Consider the following 22,280-nt stretch of genomic DNA (forward strand, 5'->3'; position numbering starts at 1 on the left):
CCTGCGTGTGACCTGCAATTTAAATGAAAGAGCCTTCATCAACAATATTATCATCATCATCATCAGTTGTCATACTGTAAACAATTTCAGCATTAATCGCATCCAAAATAAAAGTTTATGATTATATAATAAATGTGTGTGTACTGTGTATATTTTATGTATATAAATACACACACATAAATGAACATATTTTAAAAAATATATATATTTACATATGTGACCCTGGAGCACAAAACCAGTCTTAAGTCGCTGGGGTATATTTGTAGCAATAGCCAAAAATACATTGCATGGGTCAAAATTATTGATTTTTCTTTTATGCCAAAAATCATTAGGAAATTAAGTAAAGATCATGTTCCATGAAGATTTTTTGTAAAATTCCTACTGTAAATGTATCAAAATGTAATTTTTGATTAGTAATATGCATTGTTAAGAACCTAATTTGGACAACTTTAAAGGTGATTTTCTCAGGATTTTTATTTTTTACACTCTCAGATTTCAGATTTTCAAATAGATGTATCTCGGCCAAATATCGTCATATCCTAACAAACCATACACCAATAGAAAGCTTATTTACTTAGCTTTCATATTATATATACATCTCAGTTTTGTAAAATTTAACCTTATGACTGGTTTTGTGGTCCAGGGTCACATATGTGTAAACTACTACACCACATGATCCTTCAGAAATAATTCTAATATGCTGAATATCGGTTCAAGAAACATTTTTATTATTATCAATATTTTAAAAAAACATTTCAGGATGCTTTGATGAATAAAAAGACCCAAACATCAGCATTTATCAGAAATAAAAAGCTTTTGTAACATTATACACTATACCATTTAAAAGCTTGGAGTCAGTATAATTTTATTTATTTATTTAATATTTTATTTAGGAAGGATGCTTTAAAATGATCAAATGTGATGATAAAGACATTTATAATGTTACAAAAGTTGACAATTTCAAAAAATGCTGTTCTTCTGAACTTTCTATTCATCAAAGAAACCTGAAAAAATTCTACTCAGCTGTTTTCAGCATAATAAGAACTATAATAATTGTTAAAAGAGTATTAGAATAATTTCTGAATGATCGCATGACTGGAGTAATGATGCTAAAAATCTAGCTTTGAAAACACAGGAATAAATTACATTTTAAAACAAATTCAAATAGAAAACAGGTATTTTAAATAGTAACAATATTGCAAAATTTTACTGTTTTTGCTGTACTTTCAAACAAATAAATGCAGTCTTGGTGAGCAGAAGAGACTTTTAATGAAAATTAAAAAGCTTACTGTTCAGAAACTTTTGACTGGTAGTGTATATACTTTAGATTTTATATAAATATTTTATCTAAATCTAAAATATGTGTATATTTATAGCCTATATACAGAAATATACACAGTACACACATATCTTATGTAAACATAAACTTTTATTTTGAATGCAATTAATCGTTTGACAACAACATTAGCATAACCATGTAAAAATGGACAAATATGGACATAAAGTCCCACTTTAGCCTACCTTCCATCAGAATTGCAAAAGCTTTGAAGAATCGAAGCACTGGATCATTATTATACAACTTTAAATTCTTCACAGCTGTATTTATGGCATGTCTGAAGTATTTCTCCCTCATATAATAAATAATTAGCGGCTGTTAAAACAAACATTAACGTTAGTCGTTATAACGTTGTTTTCTAATGTATATGTCCATTAAACGATCAAATCAAAACTTACCAAACACGTCTGATCGTTTTCTGCCATATTTAATCCAAATAATAAACTAAATCATAAATGATCGCAAATAAACTGCGTCAAACAGCACCTGTGATTTAAAATAACTGACACACGCTAGATATATTCACCTGCGCAGGAATAATAATCAAACACAGATAGCGGGCACTTGTGTTATTGATCCAAGCGATCTTCTGAAATCGATTACTCATGTCTCTTTAAACACACAGTTGCGAATTCACGTATCGTTTTGTTGTTTTATATGTTTTAATTTGTACCCCATGATGTTATATTTTATTTTCTCGTTAATATTTGAGTTAACCACGTAAGAGGAGTTCAAAAAGACTGTACGAGTTTTACTATGGCGAAGGCTTTACGTCAAGCAACGCTCAGCCAGGCGTCCCACGCGATTGGCTAACAGGCAGACATCCGAATGAATATTAATGAGCACATCCCATACGCTTCAGGAAGGTTACCAAGCAACGTCCTCATGTACTAATTAATATTAATGAGCAAGCCCTCGCTGTAGTAGGTTGGTGTTTGAACGCCGGTTTGCTGGCCGCAGTTCATGATGGGTTTGATTCAGAGCGTGTTTGCTGCAGAGGGCGGATATCATGTGCATGGGGTGAGTGCGACATTTACAGATAGAAAATAGTCATTATTGCATTTAATTAGACCTCGAGTCTGATGAATCAGCGACTGACAGGTTTTTTATTAAGTAAATAATATGTGACCTAAAGGTTTTTGCCTGGTACTCCTAGTAAAACATACGGTTACCAGGATGTAAATATGAGTCCTATGTTTATCAGAACCTTACTTGTTTTAGTATGTTGTAAAAATAGGCGTTTTAAAATCCTAAAAGGTTTTTCCTTTTAAAAAAAATGATCATCAAGAACCTTCTGGATCAGTTGTAACACTGCAAAACATGCTCTTAGTCAATATTTGTGCTTTGTTTTCTATAAAAACAATATATATAAACATTTCTAAATTAAGATATATTTACTTGAGAAGCGAAACAACATAGATATAGTACAGTACGTCCTGCTTAGACAGATAATCTATCAAGTCTTGTTTTTATATATATATTAGTAAATAAATCAAAATTAAAAGAGTGTTTGCTTAAAAAAATAATATTTTTTCCATCCTAGAAGACTTATCGTAAATAAATAAATAAATAAATAAATATTTATATTTATTTATTTATTTATTTATTTACGATAAGTCTTCTAGGATGGAAAAAATATTTTTTCCAAAGATCAATCTAGTGTTTATAGTAAATTGTCTTTTAGAAAGCATTATTTATTGTTGGATATTTTGTCTTTATTTATTTATTTATGACAGGAATTTAGTTTTACAGTAAACTGTCATTTATTGGTGGATATTTTGTCTGTTTTAAGCAAATACGTTTTATTTTTTTATTATTATTTATATAATTTTTAAAGAGGAAAAACATATTAAGAAGAAAACATATTATTTATTTTTAAATATATTGTTATTTATTTATTTGTTTATATTTATATTTATAATTTATTATATTTATTTGTATATATATTTTTATGTTTTTATGAAAGATATTCCAATAGGATTCCCGTTAGGATTTTTTGGACTAAAGACAATGTTAAATTTAGGTCTTAGTAAACTGTCTTTTTTTCTCTTTACTTCTCAGATTCAAGAAAATTCTCCAGCAGAGAGAGCCGGCCTGGAGCCCTTCTTTGATTTTATTTTGTCTATTGGACACACCAGACTAGTAAGATCCCAAATCCTATTTCTCTAACCATTTCAAACACGTTACACCAACATATTTAAGATCTGGTGTTGATGTTTGTGTTCATGATCAGAATAAAGAGAGCAGCCTGCTGAAGGACCTTCTGAAGGCAAATGTGGAGAAGCCGGTGAAGCTGGAGGTTTACAGCAGTAAAGTGATGAAGATCAGAGAGCTGGAAGTCATTCCCAGTAACATGTGGGGCGGTCAGGGCTTATTAGGGGCCAGCGTTCGCTTCTGCACTTTCCAAGGGGCCAATCACAACGTCTGGCATGTATTGGTGAGATTTCTAAGAACATTTTTTTTAAATTTTATATATGTATTTTATTTGACTTGTCAGTCGAATGCTCTTTCAGGACGTGGAACCGAATTCTCCTGCTGAACTGGCTGGACTCAAGCCTTATTCGGACTACATTGTAGGTGCAGACCAGGTGTTGCAGGAAGTAAGATCTTTAAAGTGGTATATCATGCAAATGCTTACTCTGATATGAAAATCACAGCGCTTGTGAATTCTCACAGTCGGAGGACTTCTTTTCGCTGATCGAGGTGTCCGAGGGGAAAGCGCTGAAGTTGCTGGTGTATAACACGCAGAGCGATCGCTGTAGGGAAGTGCTCATCACTCCTAACGGAGCCTGGGGCGGAGAGGGAAGGTACACCATCAGCAAAACCGTCTCCAGTCAATGTAATGCATTCAGAATACAGATCAACTGCACTTTACTGATGCTTTTTCATTTGACTTTCAAACTTGCACATCATACTGTAATCATAGTAAACTGTATTTCAGTGTTATTTTAGTATCATCGAGATAATATTAGAAATTTAATAGATGTTTTTAATTTTGGATTTTCAGTTTCCTTTTATATATGTGACCCTGGACCACAAAACCAGTCATAAGGTTAAATTTTACAAAACTGAGATATATACATAATTTGAAAGCTCAATAAATAAGCTTTCTGTTGATGTACGGTTTGTTAGGATAGGACAATATTTGGCCGAGATACATCTATTTGAAAATCTGGAATCTGAGGGTGCAAAAAAATCTAAAGACTGAGAAAATCACCTTTAAAGTTGTCCAAATTAGGATCTTAACAATGCATATTACTAATCAAAAATTGCATTTTGATATATTTACAGTAGGAATTTTACAAAAAAATCTTCATAGACATGATCTTTACTTAATACCCTAATGATTTTTGGCATAAAAGAAAAATCAAAAATTTTGACCCAAACAATGTATTTTTGGCTATTGCTACAAATATACCCCAGCGACTTAAGACTGGTTTTGTGCTCCAGGGTCACATATAGTTCAGGTTTATTTTATTTATTGGTTTGAGGTTTGATTTTATTTTTTGACAACTAGTTGAAAGTAATTGTTTACTTTTTTCAGGTAACATTTATTTTATTTCAAGTCGACCAAATGAAAAAAAGAGTTTTATGGTTTTTGTTATAGTTTTAGTTTAGATAAATCCTGTACTATTCCTGATCTGAATCAAATGATTTGTGATCTGAAGTCCTGACCTAAATCAAATGATAGATGATTTGCGATTTGTAGTCCTGATATACAATCTCAAGTCCTGATATGAATCAAATGATTTGTGATAGGCCTATGCACTTAAAGTCTTGTTCTGAATCAAATGATTTGCAATCCACGCTTCAAAGTTCAGATGTGAACTAAATTAAATGTTTCGCGATTTGCAATTCGAAGTCCCGATCTGAATCAAATGATTTGCGATCCATGCTCCGAAGTCCCGTTTTGAATCAAATGATTCATGATTCGCGATTTGAAGTCCCGATCTGAATCAGATGATTTGCGATTTAAAAGTCCCATTATGAATCAAATAATTTGTGATTGTAATATTATTTTTTTTTAATTATTCGCGATCCGAAGTCCTGACCTAAATCAAATGAACCACGATTTGCAATTTGAAGTCCCAGTTTGCGATTCAAAGTCTCATTCTGAATGAAAAGATTTGCAATTTGAAGTCCTGATCTGAATCAGATGATTCACAATCTCAAGTCCTGATATGAATCAAATGATTTATGATAGGCCTATGCACTTGAAGTTCCGATCTAAATCAAATGATTCGCTATTTTAAGTCCCGATATTAATCAAATGATTTGTGATAGGCCTATGCACTTAAAGTCTTGTTCTGAATCAAATTATTTGCAATCCACGCTTCAAAGTTCAGATGTGAACTAAATTAAATGTTTCGCGATTTGCAATTCGAAGTCCCGATCTGAATCAAAAGATTTGCGATCCATGCTCCGAAGTCCCATTCTGAATCAAATGATTCGCGATCTGAAGTCCCGATATGAATCAAATGACTTGTGATAGGCCTATGCACTCGAAGTGTCAATCTGAATGTAATGATTTGCGCTCAAAGTAGCATTTTAAATCAAATCGAAAGTCCCGACCTAAATCAAATGATCCACGATTTCATTCAAAGTCTCAATCTGAATCAAATTATTCGCGATCTGAAGTCCTGATATGAATCAAATGACTTGTGATAGGCCTATGCACTCGAAGTGTCAATCTGAATGTAATGATTTGCGCTCCAAAGTAGCATTTTAAATCAAAATCGAAAGTTCCGACCTAAATCAAATGATCCACAATTTCATTCAAAGTCTCAATCTGAATCAAAAGATTTGCAATCCATGCTCCGAAGTCCCGTTTTGAATCAAATGATTAATCTGAATCAGATGATTTGCGATTTAAAAGTCCCAATATGAATCAAATAATTTGTGATTGTAATAATTTTTTTTTAAATTATTCGCGATCCGAAGTCCTGACCTAAATCAAATGAACCACGATTTGCAATTTGAAGTCCCAGTTTGCGATTCAAAGTCTCATTCTGAATGAAAAGATTCGCAATTTGAAGTCCTGATCTGAATCAGATGATTCACAATCTCAAGTCCTGATATGAATCGAATGATTTATGATAGGCCTGTGCACTTGAAGTTCCGATCTAAATCAAATGATTCGCTATTTTAAGTCCCGATATTAATCAAATGATTTGTGATAGGCCTATGCACTTAAAGTCAAATGATTTGCAATCCACGCTTCAAAGTTCAGATGTGAACTAAAATGTTTCGCGATTTGCAATTCGAAGTCCCGATCTGAATCAAAAGATTTGCGATCCATGCTCCGAAGTCCCATTCTGAATCAAATGATTCGCGATCTGAAGTCCTGATATGAATCAAATGACTTGTGAAAGGCCTATGCACTCGAAGTGTCCATCTGAATGTAATGAATTGCGCTCCAAAGTAGCATTTTAAATCAAATCTAAAGTTCCGACCTAAATCAAATGATCCACGATTTCATTCAAAGTCTCAATCTGAATCAAAAGATTTGCAATCCATGCTCCGAAGTTCCGTTTTGAATCAAATGATTCATGATTCGCGATTTGAAGTCCCAATATGAATCAAATAATTTGTGATTGTAATAATTTTTTTTTAATTATTCGCGATCCGAAGTCCTGACCTAAATCAAATGAACCACGATTTGCAATTTGAAGTCCCAGTTTGCGATTCAAAGTCTCATTCTGAATGAAAAGATTCGCAATTTGAAGTCCTGATCTAAATCAAATGATTTGCGATTTGAAGTTCTGATATGAATCAAATAACTTGTGATAGGCTTATGCACTCAAAGTCCTGATCTGAATCAGATGATATACAACCTCAAGTCCCGATATGAATCAAATGATTTGTGATAGGCCTATGCACTTAAAGTCTTGTCCTGAATCAAATGATTTGCAATCCACGCTTCAAAGTTCAGATGTGAACTAAAATGTTTCGCGATTTTCAATTCGAAGTCCCGATCTGAATCAAAAGATTTGTGATCCATGCTCCGAAGTCCCGTTTTGAATCAAATGATTCATCTGAATCAGATGATTTGCGATTTAAAAGTCCCAATATGAATCAAATAATTTGTGATTGTAATAATTTTTTGTTAAATTATTCGCGATCCGAAGTCCTGTCCTAAATCAAATGAACCACGATTTGCAATTTGAAGTCCCAGTTTGCGATTCAAAGTCTCATTCTGAATGAAAAGATTCACAATTTGAAGTCCTGATCTGAATCAAATGATTTATGATAGGCCTATGCACTTGAAGTTCTGATCTAAATCAAATGATTCGCTATTTTAAGTCCCGATATTAATCAAATGATTTGTGATAGGCCTATGCACTTAAAGTCTTGTTCTGAATCAAATGATTTGCAATCCACGCTTCAAAGTTCAGATGTGAACTAAAATGTTTCGAAATTTGCAATTCGAAGTCCCGATCTGAATCAAAAGATTTGCGATCCATGCTCCGAAGTCCCATTCTGAATCAAATGATTCGCGATCTGAAGTCCCGATATGAATCAAATGACTTGTGATAGGCCTATGCACTCGAAGTGTCCATCTGAATGTAATGATTTGCGCTCAAAGTAGCATTTTAAATCAAATCGAAAGTCCCGACCTAAATCAAATGATCCACGATTTCATTCAAAGTCTCAATCTGAATCAAATTATTCGCGATCTGAAGTCCTGATATGAATCAAATGACTTGTGAAAGGCCTATGCACTCAAAGTTTCGATCTGAATGTAATGATTTGCGCTCCAAAGTAGCATTTTAAATCAAATGATTCACAATCTAAATTCCCGACCTAAATTAAATGATCCACGATTTAATTCAAAATCTCAATCTGAATCAAAAGCTTTGCGATCCATGCTCCAAAGTCTCGTTCTGAATCAAAAGATTCACGATTCGTGATTTTAAGTCCTGATCTAAATCAAATGATTTGCGATTTGAAGTTCTGATATGAATCAAATAATTTGTGATAGGCTTATGCACTCAAAGTCCTGTTCTGAATCAAATGATTCATGATCTAAAGTCCCAAAATGAATCAAATGGTTCGCGATCCGAAGTCCCGTTCTGAATAAAATAATTATTCAGATGATTTGTGATCTGAAGTCCTGATCTAAATCAACTGTTTTGTGATTTGAAGTCCTGATCTGAATCAAATGAACCACGATTTGCAATTTGAAGTCCCAGTTTGCGATTCAAAGTCTCGTTCTGAATCAAAAGATTCACGATTCTTGATTTTAAGTCCCAAACTAAATGATTCGCCAATTGAAGTCCTAATCTGAATCAGATGATTCACAATCTGAAGTCCTGATCTAGATCAAGTGATTCGCTATTTGAAGTCCCAATATTAATCAAATGATTTGTGATAGGCCTGCATACTTAAAATCAAGAATCATGAATCGATTGATTCAGAACAAGACTTTAAGTCCCAAACTAAATGATTCGCCAATTGAAGTCCTGTTCTGAATCAAATGATTCGTGATCTGAAGTCCCGATATTAATTCACTCCAATTCCCGTTCTGAATCAAATGATTTACGATTCATGATTTGAAGTCCTGATGATTCGTGACACGCGATCCGTTTGGAGTGCTTTGAAACAGTGAATCATTTTGTGATGCAGTGGTTTAACTGATTCTGAGTTTCGAAAAGCTCCATTTTACCCATCACTATGTGCTTTTTAAAATCATTAGAAGCGAGGTCAAATCATCATAATTTGATCTGTTTTTTTTTTTTTTGCCGGTGAATCACTTGAACTGAATGATTGAAGTCACGAGTTTGAATCAATCGGAGCAGTTCCAGCGTAAATGACTCACTCAGTTGATTCGGTTCATCTGTTCCTCTTTTCGCACCTTCAGCCATGTTTACATGACACTGTCAGTACTACAACCGACTTACCTCGCTAGTTTAATGACATTGAAATAAGTGAAAAAAGTACACTCCATTAATAAGACAAGCTGCAGCTCAAAATACACGTTAGATGGAAACATTGTGCATTATAATGAAGTTTGTAGCTGAATGGGGATTATGCACAGCAGACTTCCGTTTTCTGCTAAACAGGTCTCATTGCTTCCGGTTCACGCGTTTTGCATATACCTCGTTAAATATCAACATGCTTTACTCAAGATGCCTTCAAAGTAGACACTAAAAGATGATCGTAACCAATGTCCCTCACATATGTGGATTGATATATAAAAGCTTTATTTTCATTTTTATTCTTTTCACTAACAATTATATATAAATATTGAGTAAAACATCCACTATAAAAACTGCCAGCTCGTGTATGACTACCTTAAAAGTCCATCAATATTTCCATTATTTATTACGGCTATTAACACTTTTTCCAACAAGTGGAAGCGATGAGACCTGTTTTCTGGGTTTGGTCAGGTGACTTTCAAAATACACCCCATTCTCTAAAACCAGTCTTAAGTCGCTGGAATATATTTGTAGCAATAGCCAAAAATACATAGTATGGGTCAAAATTATAGATTTTTCTTTTATGCCAAAAATCATCAGGATATTAAGTAAAGATCATGTTCCATGAAGATTTTTTTTGTAAAATTCCTACTATAAATATATCAAAATGTAATTTTTGATTAGTAATATGCATTGTTAAGAACTTAATTTGGACAACTTTAAAGGTTTTTTCTCAGTATTTAGATTTTTTTGCACCCTCAGATTCCAGATTTTCAAACAGATGTATCTCAGCCAAATATTGTCCTATCCTAACAAACCATACATCAATAGAAAGCTTATTTATTGAGCTTTCATGTGATGTATACATCCCAGTTTTGTCAAATTTAACCTTATGACTGGTTTTGTGGTCCAGGGTCACATATTTGAAATAGTTTGAGCTGCAGTCCAGTTGGGGACAGTTTAATAGGAAATCAGTTGAAACCATATAAACTCTGCTATTATAAACAGCATATATTTGTACTCATGTGTCACATGTGTTTGTGTTGTCAGTCTGGGTTGTGGTGTGGGGTTTGGGTACCTGCATCGAATCCCAATGCTTCCAATCATGTCAGATCAACACCAAGACTCATCCGTACCATCTGAAACCCAACAGGACAAACACTCTTCTGAGGTACAGACATTTATATTTTCCTGGACATGTTTAAAATCGTCAGAATATTTAAAGTTTAATTTTCGGAGTCTCATTCCAGTTCTTAGTAAATAACTCCTCAAACGAATCAGACCGTGGCGTGACAGCAGACACTCGTGATGGATTCATTCAGGACACGTCTGAAGCTTCGGCACCATGTGAGAAATCTCCTGGTGGGTCAAAGAATCATTATATGCACCACAAATCATACAAATATCAGAAGAAGACCCCGTTTACACTGTCAGTTATATTCAACCCAATTCCGATTTTTTTGCTCATATGTGATACAGATTTGGACCTATACCATAACAGTGTAAACGGGTAAAAAAAAACATGCATTCGGATATTTCAAGATCAGTTTAAGACCTCATTCATATGTGGATATAAATCGGATATCTGCCAATGCGACTGTCATGTAAACAGGTGGATCAGATTTTCTGAAGCATTGCATTCTGTACGTCATTGGGCCTCCTCATTAAGGGGTCACACTTGGCTCCCTCGCGGTCAAAAGTGACCGAAGCCTTAAAAAGTAACTTTTTTTTTTCTTCAGGAAAATCAATTAAATACATTTTTGTTCAATAATATTTTGTAATTATTATTTAGAATTTTGAGCATTTTTTATGAATCTATGCAATATTTATACAGTTTTAATGAGCAATTTTTTCCCACTAGAATTATATTTTATATTATATTTTTTTATTTAATTATGTATTTATTATTTTTCAATAAATACAACATTTCACATTAAAATAGAGTAAAAGCATTTAAAATCCATTATTTTTAAGTGAAAATTGCACCATCTAGTGGCATAAAAAATAAAAACTTGTGTAATGCCATGTAAACTCCTGTATCTCCCTATATACATATATACAGGGGCTTTGGGATTCCTATTGTTTTTTGTTTTTTTTTACTGTTTCTTCATTTTAATAGGCTTTGCATTTAGAAATATATTCAGACATTCTAAAAGATTACTTTTGGCAAGGTTTAGATTTTTTTTGATTGGATAAATATCAGGTTTTGCATTTTTCTGCTTATTTCTGTGTGTCTGTGTGTGTGTGTGTGTGTGTGTGTGTGTGTGTGTGTGTGTGTGTGTGTGTGTGTGTGTGTGTGTGTGTGTGTGTGTGTGTGTGTGTCTGTGTGTGTGCGTGTGCGTGTGCGTGTGCGTGTGCGTGTGTGTGTGTGTGCGTGTGCGTGTGCGTGTGCGTGTGCGTGTGCGTGTGCGTGTGTGTGTGTGTGTGTGTGTGTGTGTGTGTGTCTGTGTGTGTGTCTGTGTGTGTGTGTGTGTGTCTGTGTGTCTGTGTGTGTGTGTGTGTGTGTGTGTGTGTGTGTGTGTGTGTGTGTGTGTGTGTGTGTGCGTGTGCGTGTCAGTTCTGTACTTTTGTTATTTTAGAGTGTCAGTCCTTGCTTGCTGAACACTTCTTTTCAGCACAATGGCTGATTTGTAGCTTGTATTACCAAAAGATTATCTGAATTATCACATTTTTTCATATTTCCCATTCATTTCCTATGTCGGTCATTTTTGACCGCGAAGGAGCCAAGTGTGACTAATTTTTTTTGACCCTTTAACATATCCGAATCATGTCACTGATTTTTTTTTGTACTCACATAGCTAATGCAACAAAAGTCACCAAGTGTCATCTCATTCTGATGAAGCTACGATTTTTAAAAATTCAAAACATAAAATTTTTCGGTCAAAATGACCGAAGAGGCCCAGAGGGTTAAAACTGCTACAATTTGGTACTTCTCCATGGTTTAATGACGTCTTATGTTACCCTTGTTGGCAAAATGAGTGTAAATGCGCACAGGATATTTTGAGCTACAGGCAAAATGGTGAAAAAGTGAAAAATGTCAGTTGAGGTTTTGATAAAAATTAGTTTATTAAGCCCCCATCTAGCGAACCCAAACGCTCCAGATAGTGATCAGACATCGAAAAGTTTCTTTATTTGTACATTTACTGAGAGGATTATCTGCTTTTATCTGCTTGCTTCTCCCGCTGACTGTCATCCAAATTGCAAACGCAATAAATATACACAGAATTACAGTATTTCAGTATTCACGCAAATATAACTTGTTCTGTCTTAAGTGAACGCTTGGAGAAAAACATCTGATGTGTAACATTATATTTGATTGGTGCATTACAGTAGTCTGTCTCATTAATGTTAATCTAACCATAAAAGAAAAGAGGGAATCACTCGCTGCACTTCTTTTGTAGTTTTAATAATCAATTTATTTCTAATTAACACGTGAGTATTTGTTTTTCGCACATGAATGCTTTTGTTTAAATGTAAAATGATAACGGTAATGCATTATTTCTTTCTTTCTAGGCTATTTGTTATACTGTTTTTCGCATCTGTTCTTATTTATAATAGCAAAGATAAAATCAGAAATAGCTGTATTGTGATTATTATTAGTAATAATTAACTACATAAAAAGTTTGTCAAGACAAACTTTAGGTTGGCTTAAGAAAACGTTTAAGAAGTTTAAATGTATAAAAAGTTTTAAATGTTTAAAAGCAAGTTACTAGTATGTTTTTAGTTGTTTTAGCATGATAAGCAAGTTGCTATCATGTTGGTAGCAAGACTAGCATATTATTAGCATGTTTGCTAGCATGATTAGCATGTCACTAGCATTTTGCTAACATGATTAACATGTTGTTAACATGCTTTTAACATGACTAGCATAACATGTTGTTAGCACGATTAGCATGTTTCTAGCACGACTAGCATATTAACATGCTTCTAGCATGACTAGCATGTCGTTATCCATGATCAGCAGTTACTAGCATGTTTCTAGCCTGATTAGCATGTCACTAGCATTTTGCTAACATGATTAGCATGTTTCTAGCACGACTAGCGTGTTGTTACCATGATTAGCATGTTGTTAGTATGTTACTAGCATGATTAGCAAGTTGTTAACATGCTTTTAGCCTGACTAGCATGTTACTAACATGTTGTTAACATGAATAGCAGTTACTAGCATGACGAGCATGCCATTAGCATGTTGCTAGTATGACGAACATGCCATTAGCATGTTGCTAGCATGCCATTAGCATGTTGTTAACATGATTAGCGAGTTACTAGCATGTTTCTAACAGGTCACTAACATATTGTTAGTATGTTTCTAACATGATTAGCAAGTTGCTAGCATGTTTCTAGCATGTTTCTAGCATGATTAGCAAGTTGCTAGCATGTTACTAGCCTGATTAGCATGTCACTAGCATTTTGCTAACATGATTAGCATGTTTCTAGCACGACTAGCGTGTTGTTACCATGATTAGCAGTTACTAGAATGTTTCTAACATTTTGTTAACATGATTAGCATGTTGTTAGTATGTTACTTGCATGATTAGCAAGTTGTTAACATGAATAGCAGTTACTAGCATGACGAGTATGCCATTAGCATGTTGCTAACATGAATATGTTATAAGCATGTTGTTAACATGATTAGCGAGTTACTAGCATGTTTCTAACAGGTCACTAGCATGTTGTTAGTATGTTTCTAACATGATTAGCAAGTTGCTAGCATGTTTCTAGCATGATTAGCAAGTTGCTAGCATGATTAGTAAGTTGCTAGCATGTTTCTAGCATGATGAACAAGTTGCTAGCATGTTTCTAGCATGATGAACAAGTTGCTAGCATGTTTCTAGCATGATGAACAAGTTGCTAGCATGTTTCTAGCATGATGAACAAGTTGCTAACATGTTTCTAGCATGATTAGTAAGTTGCTAGCATGATTCTAGCATGATTAGCATACTGTTAGCATGATTTAGATACAATAAGTTTAATAGCAGATCCGCTTTCTCAAGCCAACTTAATAAGAAAAGAACTGGAGGAAAACTTTAATCTTTCTGATAATCAACTTTGCTGACTCTAAGTTTAAGATGGTGTGGCAGTGTAATCAGATATGGCTCACAATTGAAAGACCGTATAAACGGACAGCCATATCTATATAATCCGGATATAAGCAACCAATCAGAATAGTGCATCAAGACCTGCAGTGTAAACCAGACTTATATCTGTAACAGACGTGTTTGAGACGACATCTGTGGATCTCTCTGGACGTTTGGATTTATCTGCTTCCTCTCTGATGGTGGATGATGATGATGATGATGGAGGCGTCTGCAGTGGTGAAGATGTGTCTGCTTTAAGTAAGCATCAGATTACCTTTGAAAAAAAGAGTGGATGAGCTTTATCTTCATATTTTCTTTTTCCTTATGCTCATATCTCATTATTTCCTCATGAAGGTCGGTCTGAAGATGACTTGATGATCACCACAGTGCTCCAAAAGGATGATTCAGGGATCTACGATATTCAGACACCACCTGTGATCTTAAATATGGAACCAAAGGAAGACGAGGTTCTAACATTTACACCGAAAACTGTCACATAAGTCTAACTTATTTTGTGTTCTCAGAGTGTCAGTTTTAGAGCAGAACTAACAGCTGCTGGATTATGTGAGAATAAGACCCTATTTACTGCTGTTATAAAGTGCTGACATGCAAGTTATACAGAAAAAAGATGCTTTATTTAAAGCTATACACATGCACACTGGTGCTTTATAGAATATTAAGAAACTATATCTTCATTGGTGCATCTCACAATAAAATGTATACAGTATATTTCATCTCAAAACCAAAGAAAAAATATATACAGTATTGGAAATCAATTTTCATTTGCACCCAAAATTACTGTAATTTTGTTTTCAGTGGTGATTTTAATACTAATACAGTAAAATCTCAGGAAAGCAGCTGGAACTCAGTGTCATTAAGCTGTTGACTAAATGCTTTTGAATGCTGTTTATTTTGATATATTGAATAATCAGGTTCTCTTATATGTGTAAAAATAAATAAATATATATATATATTATATATATATATATATACTGTATATATATAGACGCATAATTATATATAATAATATAATATAAATAATATATATAAAAAATAATATACATTTAAATAATATAAAATTACTATTTTTAATATTTATTAAATATGAAATACACAAACATACACATATAAAGATGCATAATAATTATATACATATATAAATTATATACAAAATAATATAATTAACAAATAAATATATATAATTTCTTTTAAAAATAATAAAAAATATTTTATATACAGAATATATATAACAAATATATATATAATAAATTGCAAGTATATACATAATTATATATAAAAAATAATATAAATTTAAATAATATAAAATTACTTTTTTAATATTTATTTAATATGAAATACACAAACACATATATATATATATATATGTGTATATAAAATAAAAAATATTTTTAATAAATTATAAATATGTATTTTATATATAATAAATTACATAAGTATAACATATATATATATATAACAAATATTTTACTATTCACAATTTTTAATATTATGAAATACAATAAATATTCATTCATTGTATGTAAAATTTTTGTTTAAATAAAAGTATATGCAAAATTGTATATATATATATATATATATATATATATATTTTGATGCATCATTTAAGATAACCTGATTATTCATTATATAAACCCAAAAGCCACACTGTACACTGCTCAAGTGCTAAAAAACTAACAATGTAAAAAATTGTTATTATATGCATAGTTGCTGCTTAGAAATGTTAAAAATGTTTTATTATATGCGTCGTTGTTGCAGAAGCTGCTAAATTAAAGAGTAAATTTGTAAGTATAACTGAACCTTATTTATTCTACATTATTATAAAAAGGGCGAGATAATTCTGAACGCATGACTCTGCATCAGTGTTTGAGATGTGTCTCTTGTGCTTTTAACAAACATTATATGCTTACCTCTGGAATATTGACATATGCAAATGCACACAGTTTACTGCTTCTGAAAATGAGAAATACACAGATAATTATAAATGTCCCACAGAGAATACATGTCATGTTTTGACTGAATATGTCAGAGTATCATTTTTTAAAAAGTACTAACCTGCTGGGTTTATTGAATGAGCTCTTCTTTTATCAGGATGAACGCTTCCTCTGAAGATTTTAAATGCTTTAAATAGTTTCACACAAAAGCATTAAAGAGATGTAATGCATATAACAATCATTTGGGTTTATTTCAGTTGTCAGTTGTCTTTAATGACCAGATGAGCTTGTAAAACTGGTCCAGAGCTCAATCTCCAAGATAAGCAGGAAACATCAGGTTGTAGGATGTTAAACCGGATGTCATTCTGTCCCTCATTCATTCTTGGTTAATTTATTTAGCTGTTATTTACCCAAACTATACTGCATATAATTACAATCAACACAGGAAGCAAACATAAAACTCTTGATTGAGCACAGCGATGTGGGTGTTTACAAATGTGAGTATTAGAAACCAAAAAAATGTATCTTTAACAATGAGCAATCATAATGAGGATTTGGGTTTTCATAACAAAAATTAGTCGTTTAGGAATTAAAAAAATACAAAAACTTAAATCAACCCAAAATGTACTGGTTATACCACAATCACAATAAAAGTCATTGTGCATAGTACAGTCAGAGATTTGTTATTACTGAAAACAAAGTATATCCTACTGCTTTGTGTAAAAATGTACAAATCGTTTGTAGATTCGTGGATTTTTTTTATTGAGCCTTTTCGTTTTGCATACAAATCATCAAGAAAAAAATACATTTTAAGCTGCTGTTAATTGCAGAAGCACATAAGAGACTTTTTTTCATGCCAGACATTTTGTAGGTTTGTAAGTAATTGTGACCCTGGACCACAAAACCAGTCATAAGGTTAAATTTTACAAAACTGAGATGTACACATCATATGAAAGCTCAATGAATAAGCTTTCTATTGAGGTATGGTTTGTTAGGATAGGACAATATTTGGCCGAGATGCATCTATTTGAAAATCTGGAATCTGAGGGTGCAAAAAAATCAAAATACTGAGAAAATCACCTTTAAAGTTGTCCAAATTAAGTTCTTAACAATGCATATTACTAATCAAAAATTACATTTTGATATATTTATAGTATGAATTTTACAAAAAATCTTCATGGAACATGATATTTACTGAATTTCCTAATGATTTTTGGCATAAAAGAAAAATCAATAATTTTGACCCATGCAATGTATTTTTGGCTATTGCTACAAATATACCCCAGCGACTTAAGACTGGTTTTGTGGTCCAGGGTCACATTTGAGTACATTCACAATCAATATTCAAGGTCATATGCTATATTAATTGTAATAAAGATTGTATATGAACTACTGGCTACAGTTTTTGCAGCAGTAATCCCAGTTGCCTTTTTCATCTGTGTAGCACCACAGGTATTTTTTTACCATGGTAGCCACAGGCGTGACCAGACCCGCAGGTTTTGTGATTGATAGCTGAGTAGCAGTCATCAGAGGTACAACACTCGTCATCTGTGTAGCACCATGGCCTTTTTTCTCCATATTTGGCACAGGCATGGTTGCTGCGGCAGTACTGCCCATTTTTAGCCTTACTGCGCCACAGTGGAGGGCTGCAGTAGTCCCAGCTGCCAGAGATGGTTTTACACCAGTAGTAGTCAAGGCCGTATGTGGCACATGGGTGATCATCCTCGCGCCGGTCTCCTCTGTGTGTGATGAGCTTGTGACCACTTTTGCCTGAGCACTGAATGCACTCAGCACAATACAGGTGAGCAGACCCAGAACAAACATGATGTGAAGCTGCTCTTGCGTTACAGAGCAAAGACACCAGAAGCACAGCTGTTTTAAGTACACAGACAGAGTCAGAGATGTTGTGGGTGTGACTGAAATTAACAAATGAGATGAAATAAGGAATATGATTGGACCTTTGCTTCGCCATGCTTATCAGATTAATTTTAGAACTCTCACATAAAAAGAACAAAAATATTGATCCATAAAACAACACTGTAAAAAAAAAAAGCCGTAAAATTGACGGGAAAACCCTGGCAGCTGTGGTTACCAGAGTTTTTCTGTAAAAAATACGGTAGCAATGTTTTACATTTTACGGTTTTCACTTAAATATACAGGTAAATACCGTAATTTCAGATTTTTTTTAAACTGATATAATGGTGATTTACCAACCTTTTGAAGTACTGAAATCTTTTTTGTAACTTTGCAATACACTGATAACCACCAAAAGCAGGTGGTGATGTGTTAGGTGAAAAGCAGGTGGTGAGGTTTTAAATAATAACATATATAGAAGGTGCACCGTGTCATTCACGCCAACAGTAAACACCATCATGGTAACACACATAAAACTGATTTAATGCAAAAAACATTAATTTAACAGCATTAGATGTAACATATAACCCTAATGTACAAAACTGCCAAGAAAAATCTAAGAAGAAAAAGTTATTTCCACAAAAAACATCAAATAAAAAAAAATGAAACACATGGAATTCTGGGAATGTCAGTTTACGGTTATTCACTGTAAATTTTACGTTCTTTTTCACTTCAAAAAACGGTATACTGCCGTAAAATGACATGCAATGTCCAACACAAGTTTTCACCGTATATAGAAGGGGAACTTACCGTTAACCATATCACAGGTTTTTACCGTAGCATTTTTACAGTTTTTTACCGTTAAATTCACAGTCATTTTTTACAGTGAAGAGCTTCCCAGGAGGACTAGGACACACAATCTGGACTAGATGGTGGTTGGTGACTGTCAGGCCTCAACACAGTCTGATAACGCTGAAAAGTACATGCATGAAAAAATCTGGTTCTTCAGTGGTGATTTTGGGCGGTTGAGGTGCTGTATACAGTGGTATGCGAAAGTTTAGGAACCCCTTGCAAAATCTTCGAAAATGTGATTTTTTTTCTTTTTATTGCAGTTGAACTATACACATGTACGTATACATTTCCATTTCCATGTAACAGAGAGAAAACGCACAAACTTAAAAAAAAGGGCTTCTCAGTATTTTACGTTAATATACAATATCGCCTCTTTTCTTAGTCTTCCGTCAACACATTTCCGACTCTACCATGTTTTAAAAACAATTTAACAATTTAAAAGATCCACAAACTGAATATATAAGTTATCTTTTCCATTGACATATGTGACCCTGGACCACAAAACCAGTCTTAAGTCGCTGGGGTATATGTGTAGCAATAGCCAAAAATACATTGTAAGGGTCAAAAATTATTGATTTTTCTTTTATGTCAAAAATCATTAGGAAATTAAGTAAAGATCATGTTCCATGAAGATTTTTTGTAAAATTCCTACTGTAAACCTATCAAAATGTAATTTTTGATTAGTAATATACATTGCTAAGAACTTAATTTGGACAACTTTAAAGGTGATTTTCTCAATATTTTGATTTTTTGCACCCTTAGATTCCAGATTTTCAAATAGTTGTATCTCGGCCAAATATTGTCCTATCGTAACAAACTATACATCAATAGAAAGCTTATTTATCCGTATCTCAGTTTTGTAAAATTTAACCTTATGACTGGTTTTGTGGTCCAGGGTCACATATTAGTTACCATTTCTTTCAGCCAACGTCCTATATTTAGAGCACATATACTTTTGCAACTTGAAGAAATGAGCCTCATTTATAAATATATGCTCCGTCTTTTTTAACTTGACTTAACTCCTTAGGATATAAATGAAATAAAAACAAGATTAAAGGTAACAGTGGTACGTTAACATCAAGGATCATTCCTTTCACATCTTTCCAAAAATTCCTAACTTCTTCGCACTCCAATATACAGTAATATAACGGTCCTTTAAGTCGCTGCGTCTCAAGAGTCTGGGATATTCTTATTATATTTACGCAATACAATTGGAGTTACGTAAATCCTCATCGACGTATAATGACACGATGCATTAAGAGAATTTGAAGATCAAGATATATTGTATTTAATTTTGTCTTCCGGGAAACATGCAAGTACCTTCTAGTACTAAATGGAAAACAATTATATTTCAACAAAATAAGAAAAATGTGGACATTTTCACCCCAGCTCTTAATGCATTGTGTTTCCTTATAGCACATCAGTGAATGTTTGAATCTTTTTTTAATAGTTGTGTTGTTGAGGCCCTCAGTTGTCATCATCAGTGTGAAAAGATGGATCTCAAAATCATACAGTCCCCGCTGGAAAGGGTTCAAATATGCAAAAGATGCTGGAAAACTGAAGAATCGGCAAGACCTGGAGGACTTTTCTAAAGAACAGTGCTCAGTTTAACTGTTCAGGACAAACAAGGGACTCATCAGCAACCATCACAAAACAAAAAAGCAGTTGTACATCATCCAGGTAATAAGAACCAAGGGTTCCCAAACTTTTGAAGGGGGCTATTTTAATCATTTCAGCTATTTTTTGTTTTGTGGACTACTTGTGAACATCTTTTATGTAAAATGTCTTAATCAGGACAGTACTAAATAAAAAATAATAATAAATTCTTGAGTTTATAATGTTTGAAATGGGTTTGGCTAAAAGAAAACTTTGGTTTCGTCTATACTACTAGGTACTTATACTATATTGACTGGGTTAAATAAAATTGCATTACTAAAAATAGACTAAAATACAATTTTCATTGACTAAAAATTGACTAAATGTCATCAGTTTTCATCGACTAAAACTAGACGAAAATAGTCATGGGTAATTCTGACTAAAATAAGACTAAAATGCTCAGACTTTTAGTCGACTAAAACTTGACTCGACTAAAAAGAGTATGAACGTGACTAAAACTAATAAAAACTAAAATGACAGCTTCACACAAAGACTAGACTAAAACTAAAACCGGCTGCCAAAAACAACACTACCGTTGACACTTTTATAAAAATATTATATAACATATAATAAATTATAATAACACTAGGTTCCTCCCATTGTTGAAACCTTGTATTGCTAGCACTTTTCGTATGTTCCTTATTTGCAAGTCAATTTGGATAAAACTTTTATCCAAATTGACTTGCAAATAAGGAACTAGAACTGAGTCAATATTGACACGATTACAGTAAAATAATGATAATCTATCTCTTCCAAGGAACTGCTTATAAACATCTCTAAACTAGCATGCACTGCTCAAATATTAAGTACATATAACAGTTTAAAAATTCAGAAACTACGGTATTTACCTGTACATTTAAGTGAAAACCGTGTAGAATAAAAGTAATAAACCGTAATTATAGGATAAGAAATTATTTTACTGTTTTTTTTCCTGACAGTATTTTTCAGTATTTTAACAGACATTTTTCTTCTTACGTTTTTTTTTTTTTTTTTTTTTTTTTTTTTACAGTGTAGCACCCTTAAAAGATCAAAAGATCACCCTCAGGTGATACTGTAAAAAAAAAAAACATTAAACAAAGATGTTTTCTAAATGCTCCAGTGCATTTTTGAGTTTGTTCTCTGGAGAGCTTTATCTTAACTATATTTTCTTGTTTTTGCAGCGTTGAGCACTGAAATCAATGTTGAACATCAGAGGTGTTTAAGTTGTTCAGTGCTAACTGAACTTCAGAGTTTTGCACAAACAAAGTGTAGGCATGATAAATAAGAGATTTGTTGTTAACACATGGTGTTACCTTTCACTGTCATGCTGATGATACTTAACACAATATGTCTTTGCGGCCCAATGAAACATACCAATTAGCAAAACTAACAGCATGCACAGCTGATATAAAAAAAACCTGGATGACTAGTCATTTCCACACTATAGCTCACTCTCTCACTGTAGTGTTTTCCATTTAAGACGTGTCACATGATCAACACAGAGAAACTCACCTTGTGCTTTTACAAACATTTCAAGCTTGCCTCGGAAATATTGACATATGCAAATGCAGACACCGTTTACTGCTTCTGCAAATGAGAAATATACAGATAATTATAATATATGTGACCCTGGACCACAAAACCAGTCATAAGG

General features: G+C 33.1%; 2 protein-coding genes across 2 annotated transcripts in view; one reads left to right on the top strand and one right to left on the bottom strand.

Annotated features, from left to right (window-relative positions):
* The window catches only part of LOC141300375 (tetratricopeptide repeat protein 21A-like), a 23,515-nt gene extending 21,754 nt beyond the window's left edge, over nt 1–1,761 (bottom strand). The window contains exons 1-2 of the mRNA XM_073830648.1: nt 1,735–1,761; nt 1,475–1,651 (exon numbers count right to left, since the gene is read on the bottom strand). Of these exons, the coding sequence (XP_073686749.1) occupies nt 1,475–1,651; nt 1,735–1,761 (204 nt within the window). The remainder of the gene's footprint in view (nt 1–1,474; nt 1,652–1,734) is intronic.
* A 488-nt stretch (nt 1,762–2,249) lies between these two features.
* On the top strand, nt 2,250–10,769 carry gorasp1b (golgi reassembly stacking protein 1b). Its single transcript, XM_073830649.1, has 8 exons — nt 2,250–2,356; nt 3,398–3,478; nt 3,570–3,773; nt 3,850–3,936; nt 4,013–4,143; nt 10,306–10,426; nt 10,506–10,617; nt 10,735–10,769. The coding sequence occupies exons 1-8, from the start codon at nt 2,300–2,302 to the stop codon at nt 10,767–10,769; spliced, it is 828 nt and encodes a 275-aa protein (XP_073686750.1). The 5' UTR covers nt 2,250–2,299.
* Nucleotides 10,770–22,280: the final 11,511 nt, after the last annotated feature.

Source organism: Garra rufa, chromosome 24 (genome assembly GCF_049309525.1).
Source record: "Garra rufa chromosome 24, GarRuf1.0, whole genome shotgun sequence".
NCBI classification, from domain to species: Eukaryota; Metazoa; Chordata; class Actinopteri; order Cypriniformes; family Cyprinidae; genus Garra; species Garra rufa.